The sequence below is a fragment of the Ictalurus punctatus genome, chromosome 3 (genome assembly GCF_001660625.3).
Source record: "Ictalurus punctatus breed USDA103 chromosome 3, Coco_2.0, whole genome shotgun sequence".
Lineage (NCBI taxonomy): Eukaryota > Metazoa > Chordata > Actinopteri > Siluriformes > Ictaluridae > Ictalurus > Ictalurus punctatus.
Window position 1 is genome coordinate 5,168,854 of NC_030418.2, and position 15,510 is coordinate 5,184,363.

General features: G+C 42.3%; 3 protein-coding genes across 4 annotated transcripts in view; 2 read left to right on the plus strand and 1 right to left on the minus strand.

Moving 5' to 3' along the window:
* mcu (mitochondrial calcium uniporter) overlaps window positions 1–3,516 on the plus strand; it is a 61,491-nt gene extending 57,975 nt beyond the window's left edge. Inside the window, exon 10 of the mRNA XM_017463447.3 lies at window positions 1–3,516. This exon is cut by the window's left edge and continues 720 nt beyond it. The gene's annotated coding sequence lies outside the window, so the exon portion shown is untranslated.
* An 814-nt stretch (window positions 3,517–4,330) lies between these two features.
* Window positions 4,331–12,835, plus strand: oit3 (oncoprotein induced transcript 3). The gene is made up of 9 exons (XM_017463437.3): window positions 4,331–4,508; window positions 6,557–6,931; window positions 7,023–7,136; window positions 7,496–7,618; window positions 7,709–7,831; window positions 8,419–8,579; window positions 8,970–9,382; window positions 10,033–10,132; window positions 10,983–12,835. Exons 1-9 carry the CDS (start codon window positions 4,433–4,435, stop codon window positions 11,139–11,141), a joined length of 1,644 nt encoding a protein of 547 aa, XP_017318926.1. The 5' UTR covers window positions 4,331–4,432; the 3' UTR covers window positions 11,142–12,835.
* Window positions 12,511–15,500, minus strand: pla2g12b (phospholipase A2, group XIIB). 2 transcript variants are annotated; one of them, XM_017463435.3, is made up of 4 exons: window positions 15,045–15,500; window positions 14,419–14,507; window positions 13,626–13,791; window positions 12,511–13,317 (listed from the first exon to the last, which is right to left on the minus strand). In XM_017463435.3, exons 1-4 carry the CDS (start codon window positions 15,400–15,402, stop codon window positions 13,199–13,201), a joined length of 732 nt encoding a protein of 243 aa, XP_017318924.1. In that variant the 5' UTR covers window positions 15,403–15,500; the 3' UTR covers window positions 12,511–13,198. The 2 variants fall into 2 exon arrangements, with proteins under 2 accessions (XP_017318924.1, XP_017318925.1); XM_017463436.3 differs by having other exon boundaries at window positions 14,431–14,507; window positions 15,045–15,499.
* Window positions 15,501–15,510: the final 10 nt, after the last annotated feature.

Consider the following 15,510-nt stretch of genomic DNA (forward strand, 5'->3'; position numbering starts at 1 on the left):
GGCCTTTGGGCTTTTTTTTCCCCTCCAGCCCTGGACATTTTTGGGGGTTTTTTGGGAGGGGGGGGACGACAGTCAGATGCAGGAGAGCTATTTTTGACCCAACATCCCTGCGTGGAGCAAAGTTGTCCTCTGTCTCCCTGTCCCCTCCTGTCCTTTACTGGCTGGGACTCTGGAACTGCCGCCACATCTCCCTGTGTCTCCGGTTGCATCCTTAGCATGATTACAGGAGATGCTGTAACAGGAGATCAACTACACTGCTGCTAAGTGTGTACAAGGAGAAGGGGTCACATGATGAGCATCACTTCCTGTACAGATCTGTTGCAAGCTGCAGACCAGAGATCTACCGGCTAAACATCACTGTGTGTTCAATTATTCAAAAAAAAAAAAAAAGAAAGAAAAATAAACAAAAAAAAACAATTTTGGCACTTTTTATTTTGAAAGCCATATATTATATTATATTATTATATTTGTTATTATGGGTGAGGAAATGAACTAATCTCTTTCTTTCATATTGGTGGAGGAGTTTTTTTTTCTTTTTTTTCTCTTCTTTTTCTTTGGTAATTATTTTCCCCCCCATCTTGTCAGCATAGGACTTGCGTTGCACATCAGCACACCGGATCCGGCCGTTTTCCCGCATACACGCAGCTCCTGATATTAAATGACGACATGACCACGCTTAAACACGCACACGATGTTTAATTACGAACGCAGTCTCTGAATGGTGACGGTGAATTAGTCCACATATGCGCCTTTTTGCTTGCGAAACCTGTGGCGATTAACAGAGGATTTATACAAGTGACAGATTCAGAAGGTCCTCCTCTTCTTTTCTGTGCCAGAAAACTGTTACCCACAGTGCCTCACAGCACCCCGTGCAACATGCTGATCAGGGCGCTCCTATTCGCCTGCCCAGCCACGTTCTGGTCTCTCAGCCTCAGCCCCTACGAGCCAGACGCATCCATCCTTCAAGACTTTCCTGGGCTGTTTACTGTATCATACGTTTGAGTAAAAAAAACAAAAAACATATATATCAGAGACAAAATCAAGCTGTACAGCTGCACAGCTCCTCCGTATGCCAAGAATATACTGAAGCGTGAAGAGAACCGTGTAATATATTAGATCCTAGACTTAGTTGGTTTCTCACAAGTTCGTGGCATGCTGTAGCGTGTGACTTTTGCATCCTTTCATCTAGAACACGGTGTCTTTAGGGGACAGGCTTTAGAGCGTCCTGGAGTAGTAAAAGCTGTGGATGGAATATTTGGATAGTTTTGAATACGCACACTTTGGCATTAAAATGTATTTTTTATTTGTTTCATACAACAGGATGTAATTGTATTTCTTCTGCGCATGGTGCTCTGTTTAAAGTTGAGTAGGAATCACGTCATAACTCATATTTGTGTCTCCTTATGCATTACACATACCTTCAGAGGGTTTATGGCAGGGGGGTCCAATCTTATCTGGAAAGGGCCGGTGTGGGTGCAGGTTTTCATTCCAACCAATCAGAAGCCACACCCGAGTCTGTTGAAACAGGTGGAATCAGGTGTGTCCGGCTCGCTTTTAATGAAAACCTGCACCCACACCGGCCCTATCCGGATAAGCTTAGACACCCCTGGTTTATGGTATATGGATATCTTACTGTTATCCTCCTTCATTCAGCCAGGTGTGCTGCAGATGCCTCATTTGTCCAAAAAGAAACTCTGTTTTTAGCTTTTAAGGTGTCCCGCATACATCCTTATACAGAAAATATATATCGGAAATGTTCAATATCGACACGGTCTAGAATATGTGTTTACGCAACAAGGTTTCTACAGCACACTCAGGCAACATTTGCTCAGACATGCTGATTAATATATCTCACAGCCTTGCCGTGTCCCTCGCAGTAATATTTTCCAAAGCTTAATGCTGCATGTTGGGCTTGCGTGCTGCAAAATGAGAAGTCTTTCCTTAGATATTACTTCCTCCTGTCATGCCGTGCACCATCAGTCCATGCCTCCAGGCAGTCCAAACACGGCAAAGAGAGCTAAGGGATTGTTTGCATCCTTCATGTTTAAGAGACCGGTGCCGTGTGATGTAATACACGGCTTACTTATTAAATCAGTGAAATGTCGTACAGCGTGCATGACTGCAAGTCTGAAAATATGTCACGGTGATCTGAAGGAATGTGTCTCGCCAAAAAAAAAGTCTGACATTTATAGGAAGGAAAAGCACAATCGTATCAATCCTACAAAGGCCACATTTGAATAAGCAAGCTGGAGTTGAGTTGTTGGGGAGATTGGCCTGGATGTGAGTATTGGTGTATGGTTTAAGAGACCGCAGTGGACTTGTGCATGATGATAAAACTGACGCTGTGTCAGGTAGCTCAAAAATTGCTTCATGAGGGAACAGGTTTTGCCGCGCGCAGCTGTCGTCACGCAAAGTTACAAATAAGAACGTATCATCGATTATACGGCTTCGTCAATAAGGACAGGCTGATTGTCAGTGTAACTCCATGAGTGCATTTGAGCAATTCCTATCCATATCAGTCCTGATCAATATGAGCAAATCAATCCCTTCCCGTGCCCCCTCGGCCTCCTGTCCTCATACCGTCAATAATCATAAATCCTTGTATGCTGTTGCACGCACAGAGAGAAGCGAGGGCAGGGACGGTGTCTAAAAAACACTTCCTGGAATGACCTGCAAAGCTGATACCAAAATCATTCTCACTGTTCAATGTCTCAGTCTTTATCACTATTAAGCATTTTTTTTTCTTTCTGCTGTTTGTTTTCTAAAAGGGTTTGCCTTTGTTTGCTTTGCCTTTTATTTTTTACAAGAGTATATGTAATATATGGAACTTATTCTAAAGCGGGTGTTGCATGAATGTAATGTTTACATGGGGAAATTATATACAAATGACCCAAAAAAGCTGCAAAGATTACAGAATACTGGGTTTGTCGAGTGCAGTTTTATTTCCTTCCATGTGCTTTGAGACTGACTGCCCTGAGAGAGAGAGAGATAGATAGATAGATAGATAGATAGGCAGCCACCATCCAGCCACGCATCACTCTCTTTTTTTTTTTTTTTTTTTTTTGTATCTCTCCCTCTCCATCCATTTATATCTTTCAAATACCTCTTTTAAGCCCACAAATTTTCCATAGCACATGAATTAAGTTTCAGAGGAGTGCATTATTTTACATTTTTAACACATGCACTTAAGAAAATAAAGTTTAAAGAAAACTATATATATATATATATATATATATATATATATATATATATATATATATATATATATATATATATATATATATATATATATACACACATACATATACATATATATATATGTGTGTATGTGTATATATATATATGTTTCACATCAATATATTTTCTTCATTTCATGTTGGTTTTTATCATTGGCATCAGATGCTGTGATATTGGAAGACTATAAAAATACAAATGTAAACTCCTGTATCATTTATGAAATGTGTATAAAAGAGAAATGTAATTCACTTATCAATAAATACTTATCCAGTTTTGGAACGGAGAGTCGTGCTTTGTTTTTCTTTGTAATTATGACTTTCTTTAAAACACTAAAACTGAAATCGTGTAATGGTGTAATAATCATAGTAAGTATCCGTGACACCATTGCTGCGCTTTGTAACGAGCCGGTCGAGAATCCTGGTTTGGGGTTCAACTCGATTTGACTTGTTTACATCAGGACTGAACAGCTGAGCCTTGACCTTCTCAAATCCTGCATCCTTTGCTCTTGTTCTTCCTGTAGTCTTGCTTCCTACCCAATAAAAAATGGAATTTGCGGCTCAGATGTCTGCGCTGCTCAAACGTTACATTATATGCACGATCGCGTAGAAACAAATACTCTTTATCGTGCTGATTGGATGCTCCTCAGACAGCTCGAACAGAATATATTCTCCTGTGTCTTCATCTTGTTTCAATGACCGGTGCAAAGATTTAAAGAAGATGGTCCTATTGAACCACATGCAGTAATCTCATAGGACTCTTGACACACTCCAGCTCATGCTTCTTAATGGCATCAATGATTAAAGAAGCAATTCATTTAATTATACACTGATGAAACTTGCTTTGGTCAGGTCTTTGCTGCCAGGAGTGATTGAAATTGCAGTGTCGATGATTAAGCGAGCTCTGGGCAGCTGCCAGGATCTGTATATGGATTGTTTATGAGCTCAATGGAAGACTGATTGGTTTGGGAACAATGAAAGGATGATCCTGTCACTGGCCGGAGGTGTGTGTGTTGTATGGGGCTGGAGGACAGGACTGAAGGTCAAGGTGAGACAGATGTCCTATCTTCTACTCCACAGTACACAACTCCGACATGGACCCATCCCTCATGTACTGAGATAGCACGCTGCAGATTTAAAGACCCTGCTCTTATCCGTAATTCTCATAACGGACCCGCTTGTGTTAAACCGAGGTCACCATGCTGTTGACTTTGCTGGCGGACGTCCTCTTAACTATGTCGGCCCTCCAAATTGTGGCCTCTGATCAGATCACGGGTAAGTGCGCTGCATTTTTAACTTGGTTAACGGGTCATTAAATACTCGATGTTGAGGTTTCGTATCGTCACTTGGAAGCTCGGTATCTTGGGCGTTGGTTCACAATATTTCATAAACTTATGAAGGATAAGTGGCTACCTGGAGAAACACACGGTGGGAACTCGTTGATATTGATTTGCCGGATTTCAAATGGAGTAGATTGGCAATACCAGAGTGTAGACAAGTTATTGTAAGTCTCAAGATTTGCCACTCAAGTTCTGGACCAAGGGTGTCAAACGTACAGCATGCGGGTCAGGACTCGTCCAGTAATCTGGCCCCGCAAATAAATGTAGAATCCATGTTCTAAATTAAAATAGTCTTGTGGGGTGTAACTGAAATGAAAATAAGAAAATAATCTCAGCTACTGCGCAAATAATAGGTCATTTTTTGATGAGAGTTGGAGTTGTTGACATGTTATTGATTTCTAACTGATTTTTTTGGTTGACGTAGGACTAAGTGTAACGTAACCTGTTCCCTACAATGGCCTTGACTCAGAGTTATAAATAAGTCCGAACGAGCTGCTCGTCGAGTACTAGGCGATTTATAATGCAGTATATTTGTATAAACAATAAATGTCTGTTTTGTTGGTTTTTTGTTTTTGTTTGTTTGTTTGTTTTAACCAACAAACAAGATATATGAAACTTAATGGATGAACAAGTTGATTATTCTCTTTTTAAAACTTTTTTTCAAGTCTGCTCCATCTACAAGTCTTTTCGATTTATAAGTACCAACTAGGAAATCCAAGTCGCTGGTGAAAAAACATCAAGTTTTTATTTTGTTTGTTTGAGTCTGGTCCAAAACAATCCCTGTGACTCAACTGTGTTTTATAATAGGTTAGCTACGTCATATGTACCTCATCCACCCAGATTCGGCCCGGTTATCTAGAGTATACTTTGGCTATCCAAAAAAAAAACCCAAGGATGTGGTGGTGGTCGACGGGACAGACGGGGAGGAGGGGGTTGAGATGATTTATCTTGGCAGTGTACGGGAATCTTGTGTTTACAGCATGTCACCTTGACCTGATCCTTGGCCTCCAATACTTCCCGTATTAGCAGAACATCCTAAAGAGATAGAGACCTCTGTGCACTCTGCTGTTACTAGATTGCACTCGACTGCTATGACTGCTTTTGATGGTGAAAAGCAAGTGATGAGGAATACTATATGTTCTTTCTACTGGGTGAGTCCATAATAATGGATTTGAATGTGGACTCTCAGGAGCAAGCTAAATAAACCTAAACAGGCCAATCCAATGTTCTGTTAATGATTTTAGTGCAACGTTGCCGGAACAGCTTACTTAAGCGTTTGAGAATTTCAGTTGTGGAATTTTTTTCTCTAATACCCGTAGCTAGAGCCAGACTTTAGTAAAAGGTCAAGTTTTAGCAAAAACACTGATCTGCATCAGTGGATCTCAATGACCACCCAACCACCTCTCTATAGGTTATTCTAGGTATTACTCGCTTCACTCCACATCATCCGTCGTTTACAACAGCACCAGCTATTTACCATCTTAATGAGTTTGTACACAGAGAGAGAGAGAGATGGATAGATAGATAGATAGATAGATAGATAGATAGATAGATAGATAGATAGATAGAAATATTGATTAGCCTGTGCTTATTCATTCTCTGGATTGAGGCTTTCTCTGAAATCTGCTCACCTGACTGAGAAGAAAAGATCCTACATTATTGAATCTGACTTCACAAGAGCAAATTGTTTTAACACTGACTCAATGGCCAGCAATTATTCTGTGCTTAGTTAGTCCTTCCTTTAAATCTGTATGGATTATTCCCTGCCTAAGGGTTGGTATGAATTTATTCAGTTACTGCTTAGAAAAAGAGAGGGAAAAAAAAAAACCTCAGGTTTGATTGACACTCTGCAGATTATCAAGTGAATGCATGAATGGAACTTTTTGTAAATCCATGTTAGTCCTTTTGTATTTATACTTAGGCATGCTAATTTGGGTGAAATACAGTATAGTCTACCATTTTCATCCCTGCATCCATGGCCAGCTCCAGATCCCTGCTCGGCCTACATCAGTCTGAATGAGCCCTGGAGGAATACTGACTACCATGTCAACAACTCAGCTGGTGTGCCCTTGTGTGACCGGCATGTAGCCGGTGAGTGGTACCGCTTCACTGGTATGGCCGGTGACGCCATGCCCACCTTTTGCGTTGAGGAGAACCACTGTGGCACCCACGCACCAATCTGGCTCAATGGCACCCACCCAATGCCTTCCGATGGCGTCGTCACATTGCCTACATGTGCAAGCTTCAATGATGACTGCTGCCACTGGCATGGGACTGTGGATGTGAAAGCTTGTCCCAGGGGTTACTATGTATACCGCCTGCCGCGCCCCTCGGTATGCTTCCACGTGTACTGTGGCCGTAAGTCTGCCTTCCTGCCTGCTCTAAATGTTTGCTTACCTGTTTGATTTAATTGCTGAGAATATAAGCATGGATTATTTGTGTGTGGTAGATTTCTACGACATCTGTGACGAAGTGGAGTGCACTGGTCCAGACTGTCCACTGCAACTTGAGTGCCGTTGCCCTGCTGGGACTGTTTTGGGGCCAGACTCCCAGACTTGTCTGGGTGAGCCAATAGACAGTGAGAGATGAATTGTGGGAAAATGGAAATGCATAACAGTATCATTTAAATCTCATTTGGCGTGATGGCCATTTTACAAAATCACCGCCATTGTATAATTAATGTCTTCCCAACTTAAATGCTATTTTGTCCCGTCTGCTACCAGTCTCTCCTTAAATGAGAGAGAAATAAACGAAAGTATTGTATTTCATTCCTTCTAAATCTCAATTCAATATTAAGTAACTACCAGCCCCATGCTGTCGCAGAGTAAATGGCTGTTTAGTGATTTTGTCTCCCTGCTGTCATTTACTCACAATTGTCTTCCCATTTCTTATCATTTTTCTCGCTCTTGTTTTTCACTCAAGACATAAATGAGTGTGAGAGTAGCAATGGTGGATGTGCTGAAATGTGTTTGAACACCAAGGGCGCATGGCGGTGCGAGTGTGGCCCAGGCCGAGTACTGGATGCCGATGGCCGGACCTGCAGCGGTAAGACTCAGCCAGATTTAGCTTAAAGTAAATTCACAACACTTCACACTGATAATGTTGTTTGTTTACGGTGTTTTTGACTGCATGCAGAGATCGCGGGCTGCCACAACGTGAATGGAGGATGTAGCCATGGATGCTCATCAGAGGATGACTCGTATTACTGTCACTGTCCAAGAGGCCTAACGCTGGGGGAGGACAAGCGAAGCTGCGAGGGTCAGCTAAGACTAAGCTCATATGTATATAGTTTTCCAAGGGTATGTGTGTACTCTGTGGAATTAAAGATCTCGATTCTGATTTGGAGTCCTTTTCTGTTCTCAATGAGAGAGAGAAATGTCTGGGCTTGGGCTAGATTTAGATTGGGCTTGGATTAGTGCTGGTTAGGGTTAAGATATAGGGTTAGGACTGGGCTAGAGTTTGGGTTGCCTAGGGATAGGGTTGAGCTGGGAATGTGGAGGGGCTTGGGTTAGGGTTTTGCAAGAGTTACAGTTGAGCTAGGGTAAGGGGGGACGCTAGGCTTAGGGCTCACCAAGGCTTATGGTTGGTTTGGGATTGAGCTAGGGTTAGGGTTTGCCAAGGCTTTTGGTTGTGTTGGGTATACGGCTGGGCTAGTGTCGAAATTGGCCTAGGGGTTAGGGTTAAATTGGGGATAAGTTGGGGCTAGGGTTACTGTGGGTATAAAATTAGAGTTGGGTAAGCATGGACACAAGTTGGCACAAGGTTTAACAGCTTTTACTTGGAAATCAATTGGATACTTCCATCAGATTACTGATGTTAAAATGGTGTGTTTATTTCCTGTCCAGTGCCTGTGCATTGTGATCCCAGCTCTATTGATGTCTCTGTTCCCAAAGACCTTGTGGGTGGCCTGGAGCTCTTTTTGTCAAATTCCTCTTGTCGTGGAGTCTCTAATGGCACTCACATCAACCTTCATTTCAGCCTGAAGACCTGCGGCACCGTGGTCAAGGTGATGAGAAACACGACAGCCACTAATAATCTTCATCAGTCATTGGAGGTGTTTTGGCCCACTCAGGAACTCACCTGAGTAAAACTTTCATAAGAAAATACAGGACCCTGATTTGGTGCCAACAAGCTTTCACTTGTATTAATCCAGATTAATAATGTAGAAAGGTGAGGAATAATAGTGAAATTCTGACTACAGTGGGCCCTGAAACATTCACTTCAGAAACTAAGATGCATGACTTCCTGCAATCGTTTATGTGTATTCTGAGTTCATTATCTTAACTCATCTCTTGGCAGAGGCAAAAAGGTTTTTTGAAAAAATGTCCTGGCCGTCAGTCTTTACAAGAGCCTCTGGACTACTAGCTACAAAGCTTTTCTGTCTCTCTCTCTCTAGGTAATTGATGACAGAATTATCGGCACAAATCTGGTCACCGGACTGCCAAAGTCAAGTCCGACCAGCAGTGGAGATGTAATTGTGCGCACCAGCAAACTTTTGCTGCCCATAACGTGCGAGTTCCCGGGTCACTACGATGTATCAGACGGTTACCTTCCCAGTGTACGCAGCTCTGCACTGGAGCTGTCAGGACACAGCGAGGGCATCTTTCCCTTCACGCTGGAGCTGTTTAAGAATGCAGAGTTCTCTGAGCCGTACAACAGTCCTCCTCAGCTGCGCTTACGTGATGCGCTGTACTTCGGCGTGGCGCCACGTGAGCGTGTGGAGGGCCTTGCTGCACTCGTGGAGACCTGCTTCGCCACGCCTGGCCCCGACGCTGACCAAGTCCTCAAATATTACCTCATTAAAGACGGGTGAGTGATTTGGGTATTCAGACGCCCTGTACTTTAAGATTGGTTCTGTTCTCCAAAATGGTTTATTTCAGACAAGGACAGAGTCCAGCTCTTTAACAAGCTCTGCCTCGTCTTCTTTGGCCCACTTTAGTAGTTCGGCGTTGTACTCTGGCTTCTCTTTCATTTTTCAACTTTTCCATACATTGACTATACAGTACATGCTGCTTTTTATGGCTATCAATGTTTTCTTTTTCATCCACGTATGTAGCTTCAGTTAAAAACAGCTAGGGCCGAACTGACCACTTACTGGTTACAAATTCGGACCCGTACGCCGGTCATTTTTCCAAATTTATTTCAGATTCTGTGATTTTTTACATTCGTGTCAAATCCATGCTGTTCAAGACCTCACTAGTGGCCTGGGCATGTGTGCAGTAGGCCCGTTTGGTAATCTGTCCTTGTAATTATGCGATGTTAGTCCTCAATTGGCCTCCATAATTCTTCCATAGTTGATTTCTCTGGCTATTTTTCAGCAGTTAATGCTTGATTATGGCTAATTAGTTGAAGAACGTCAGCGACTAGTAAAGTGAAGGTCTGGTTTCAAATGTCATTTTCAGTGTCACAATATTCCACTACAACAGCAGTAGATTATTAGCTCGTTTTCTTTCTGTCAGCTGTATTTCGGATGAGACGGTACGCCAGCTCTCAGCTAAAGATCAGCTCTCCAAACACTACCAGGTTCCTGTCTTCAAGTTCATCGGCAGTGACAACAGGGTGAGTGAAAGCGTGCGCGCACACACACAGGCTTTATGCAGTCAACTGTCAGAGATTGAGAAGTCCTGTTCCATATATTACCCCTAAACCCCGTTGTCCTCCTTTGCTGACACGGTAAGCTAATCCTTGAGTCCTCAAGGGTGGATGGACGTGACAGCAAACTCGGACAGCGGTCACAAGATCATGTGCCAGTTTCCAGTCAAATCCTCGTGGGCTGCCTATTCATTTATTTCCCCCCATTCAAACACACAAATATCAGAGTCTTTTTGTCAGTGAAATCATCTACATGATTTGTACGTTAATGCAGATCACGTAATAGATACTCCGTTCAGTGAACTGTGATCTGCAACAAATTCTAACTAACAATCACAAGGAGTTTTAGCTAAGAGACCACCGTTGAGTCTCCATTGATGCAGGCTTTGTCAAATGCTTTAATGAGGGTGCTTCCAAGTGTCATTTTGAAGTCTAAAATGAGAATTGGGACACCTTATGGCCTTAAACCTTGCTGACACACACATGGGAATCAAAAGAGCAAGTTTGCCATTAGGGACAGAACGTGCGGGACAGAGAAGGTGAAATAAATCTTTACTGTTTGTATGTAGGTGGTCAGGTTTTTACACCACCTCATTTTGGATATTGTAAGGACATTAGGTTGGTCCTCACAAAAAAAAAAAAACAAAAGTATGTGCACAAAGCGTTTTTGAGAACCAAAATATTTCCTTGCATTCCTTAGGCAATGCCGAAGTCAATAATAAAAATACCCCAAATATATAGTAAAACTAAAGCGTGACGTGATTTGATGCTGTAGATCGGCCTGTCACAGTGACTCGATGCCTTTTTGTGTGTGTAGGAGGTGTACCTGCACTGCCGGGTGGTAGTGTGTGGCGAAGGAGAGTCACGCTGCACACAGGGCTGTCGCAGACGTCTGAGGCGAGACCTCTGGACTGAACAACACCAGGAGGAACGCACACTAACCGGAGGACCCATTCTCATTCTGCCAGATCTGTAACACACACACACACACACAGATCTGACATCCACCATTCCATCTATAACCTTAATGCCAGTTACACAGACCCCATTAACCCCATACTGACAATTGAAACTGAATGTGTTCGGCCATTCTGATACTATCAAACGTGCACACTGTACATCTCAGCCTCAATTCAACTCATAAACGCACCGACATCACACACCCGTACCTGAGCCGATAAAACTCCCTCTTACGTCATCATAGATGATTCTTGCCTCCGAGTTCATGGAAGCACTGAAGCGTCGACATCCGTTTTCTTAGCTAGTCCTTAGCCATTCCAGAATATAACCTTTAATACAGAATGTGCATTTATGTCAATTACAAATGATCATGACAGCAACATTTGCATACAGTTTTACTATGCGAGTGCTTTGGCATTTTCATATGAATTATGCATAATACATTTTTTATATATATATATAATATATATATATTGTAATAGTTATGTAATATGTCATGTTTGACATGGATTAATATTATTTTGCTCAAAATAAATGAATTTTGCTTGCAATTTGTTGCAGGCGTGTTAGCGTGCAAAAGTATTACTGTATTAAAATTCTGCGCTAATGAATTCTATGCTAATGTCACAGCGGACTGTGCCAAAACATCGGCATACGTTTTGAAACGCCATACATCTATAATAGGGGTGTAATGCAATGCCACTTTGTATATCTGTATTTGTTTAGTGCTCCAAATATCCATATCTATATTCAGATTTAAAAGCAAAATGGGTGTGGCCTAAACCAAAAAAAAAAAGGTTTTTAATTCTTGTTTGTTTATTTATTTATTTGTTTATTTTTATGAACCCTACCACTATGCACCTGGAAACACAGGAAATCACTGGGGACCAATCCCAGAGGTTAAAATGTAGCACTGTTAGCATGGTGTGTGAATCCCTCGACCTCAGCTACAACAATCCAGTTCATAATGAGTCTCAAGAGTTCCTAATCATCCAGAAACATAAACGAACCCTAGCCTAATTTTAACCCGCGTCATCTTTACAAACGATTAACAAATGAACACGGCCCTTCTTTCCCCCTCAAGCTTCATATCGGACCACTTGCTTGAACATGCATGAAAATACAAACCTCCCATGGAATCCAAGTCCTGATGCCCACCTCGAGTCCCAACCAGATGTCCTGTGAATCTTTCAGGCAGTCCTCCTAAAAAAATATCTTTTCATCTGTACTTGTATCTCTTCAATCCGAATAACATATTCGCGTCCGGTTGCATCGTTACTACATAATCAAATACGTAGCTATATCTGTAGACACAGATTTACCAGAATGATTTCCTACTGAAAAGCCATTTTAGTCATGTATGGAGGAAAAACACTTACAATATGTGAAGAGCCAGACAAGTCTGATATTTATTCAGAATAACAAGAGGTTCAAAATAACTTAGTGATGTTTAGAAGATGAATCATGTTCATGATATTCTTGTGTCTTACAATGTTTATAATCTGTGTGAAATGAAACCACTCTTTTGCAATGTAGATACCAGTGTTTGGATTGTATAAACGGGTGAAAAGTTTAATGGGCAGCGCTACACTTGAATAAATTACGAATATATTGCATTTTATCTCGGGTGCACACTGACATTGAAAGAAGAAGAAGAAGAAGGAAAAAAAAAAGTACTTCCAACCAGTCGTAATGTAATGTGCTGTTCGACTTCAATTTGGAATTATTATTACTCCACTCTTAGAAAGCTCTGTCTAATTTGTTTTCTCATTCAGAACAACTTAACCAATCTTAAAACATTAGCCCTATAGGAGTACTAAAGGAAATGCTCTCCTCCCATAGATCCATAGGAGTTTAGCATTTAGGTCAACCTGGAAATCCAAACCCATAGCTACATACACTTGATAAAAAGGGATGATGAGAACTCTGGGAGTCAAGCATTTCATTGTTTGCGCCACTTGAGTCTTTAGCACAACCAGTCTCTCTTAGGAGTCCTCGTGAGCTCTTTTTGGTGGAGTTTGAAGGCGCTTGGTAATGGTGAGTCATTGTGCTTGGCAGGAGTAGTGGAAGTTCTTACAGCTCGTCTTTCTCCTCTCCCTCACAGATACATGCTGCCCTCTGGCTGTTCATGAACGGTCTGCAGCCCAGAGTCCATACCGTGTTGTACATGGTGTCCGCAAACGCCTCACAAGCTGAGCGAGAGAGAGAGAAAAGACCGGCAATTTATACAGTCATTAATTATTCTCAAGTACACATTGTACGAAAAAAAAACAAGTTGCTCTATAAGATAAGACAAAGAAAGAGCAAGCCAGAAAGGATAAGACGTTCGAGTGTACAAAGTGCGATAGAGTGTCAATGCACAGGAACAGTTACCTTATCTTTAACAGTATCAGTATCGTGCGCTGTACAGTTCGCACCTACGAGACTCCTATCTTGTTTACTTCAAGCAAGCACAAATGTGAATGTGTGAGTCATGAGTGCGCATCGAAGCACTTCTCACCTTCGACCTTTGACATGAAACCCAAGCTCTTCTTTAGATCGCCGCAGATGCTGTGGAGGCACCAACGGAACTTGGTGTCGCAACGGTACTTGTTGGAACCGCACGTGTCATAGCATACGTCCAGCTGGTTACAGCACTTGGTCATGGCTGGGATGCCCATGTCCAACTGGGGTAGAGCATTGTGTAGAATTAGTGCATGCTGGGATTTTTACAGCTTCTATTTATTTTCATGAAATTGATTATATGCTCTAGAAAAAAGGGTTCTTTTGGGGGTGTGGATGCTTGAGTGTCCTAGCTTCCTAAAGAGCTTTTTACTTTTTCTGTAAGGGAAACACTTCAGAGGTGTTTAAATGTACTCTACATAATTATTTTATTTTTTATAAATAAAGATACCAGACTGTACTATATCACTGGGGTGGTACCATCAGGAGTGCATAACTTATACCTTTAGTATCTTAGTATAAAATATACACACTTATGGTACGACACATGTCTCCTTGATGGTACCACCCAAGTGACAAGGAAAAGTGCAGTTTGGTACCTTTATTTCTGAGTGTTGATGGGTCGACCTAACCTTCTCCTCTAGTCTTTTAGCCATGCACTCTTAACCCTTAAGCATTCTTCAGATTCTATTTCGAACCCTACAACAGTGTTTCCCTGCCTTTATTTATCCACTGAACCCTAAAAGAACCCTCGTGTATATGGTTGGTACAACCGCAGTATGTATTCTGAGCTCTGTAATGAAAATGGAAACACATGCTGGTGTTAGTTTGTTAGTTCAGAAGACACATACACTATCCGGTACCTGGAAACCAAGCAAAGAGGATGTGCAGCCGTTGGGTTCAGGCATCTGGTAGCCTGGACGAGCTTGAGGAGCTTTACCTGTCAATCAAAAAACATGTCTGTGATAACACTGATACATTTCACACCTTTTCACTTACACGGACTGACTCAAAAAAAGAATTCAAGATTTATCGTGCGTGCTTAGGAAAACAATGGTTCACCTAGCACCCTAAAAGTTCTTTTTCCTAAAACTGCATTAATAGACTAGGTATATTACTGCTAAAGTGCGTGTATTCCCAGGGAAGGACATAAGGTACAGTAATTATTAAAGACTTTTGCCAGTGAGCTTGAGCTCCGTCTGAATAAAGCTGATATTTTCTGCAATACTGTTGTAAGACTTAGCATTTAACATTTAACACTGGCTCTCCAGTGTTAGTTTAACGAACCAACACACGAGCGTCGATCAAATCAAAATGAAAAGCCGAAACGAGCTTTGCCCTCTCAGTTCCCTTCAGCATGCGTTTTGTGGAGTGTCCATGGCTAAGAGTGGTATGATCGACACAAAGTAAAACCAAGCCATTCACTGGAATCACGTCATAGCTCTGTCAACATCAACGTTTAGCTTGGCTTGCTTACCGTATCTGCAGCGGTACTGGCAGACGCCATCACGGCCTCCCATTAGCTCCAGCAGCGAGTCAAAATACCCATTGACGGCTTGAAAGCTGCCTCTGATGGAGCTCAAGCCCCACTCTGAGTCTTCCTCATCATCCTGGGTAGCGCTGGCGGCAGCTCCGGCCTGGTTTCCCACTGCCGGAACATCAGCTTGGGCTGCTACAGCGGCAGCAGCTTCTAGAACTATATTCACGTTTGGGTCTTCAGCCGTTGCAGCCTCAGGAGCTGACGGAAGCTCCTCAGCAGAAGCAGGAGGGATGAGTGTGGCAGCCAGGGCTGTGGAGAGGCAGAGGAGAAGAACGAGGGCACAGCGAGAGACCATGGCGAAGCAGTGTGTCTTGTGTGGGACAAGTGTCTGTGGAGTGAAAGAGTGAAACAGCCTGCCACTGATAGTGCCTCATGGACAGGACTTTGATCTCCGATTAGATCA

Excerpts from the sequence above, each read along its gene's own strand:
- pla2g12b (XM_017463435.3), bottom strand. The coding sequence starts at position 15,402 with ATGGTCTCTCGCTGTGCCCTCGTTCTTCTCCTCTGCCTCTCCACAGCC. Across the intron at positions 13,792-14,418 it reads GTTTCCAGGTACCGGATAGT|TTGGACATGGGCATCCCAGC; the intron begins GTATGTGTCTTC and ends GCTCTACCCCAG. Across the intron at positions 13,318-13,625 it reads TTTCATGTCAAAGGTCGAAG|CTTGTGAGGCGTTTGCGGAC; the intron begins GTGAGAAGTGCT and ends TCTCTCGCTCAG.
- oit3 (XM_017463437.3), top strand. The coding sequence starts at position 4,433 with ATGCTGTTGACTTTGCTGGCGGACGTCCTCTTAACTATGTCGGCCCTC. Across the intron at positions 4,509-6,556 it reads GGCCTCTGATCAGATCACGG|CTCCAGATCCCTGCTCGGCC; the intron begins GTAAGTGCGCTG and ends ATCCATGGCCAG. Across the intron at positions 8,580-8,969 it reads CCTGCGGCACCGTGGTCAAG|GTAATTGATGACAGAATTAT; the intron begins GTGATGAGAAAC and ends CTCTCTCTCTAG.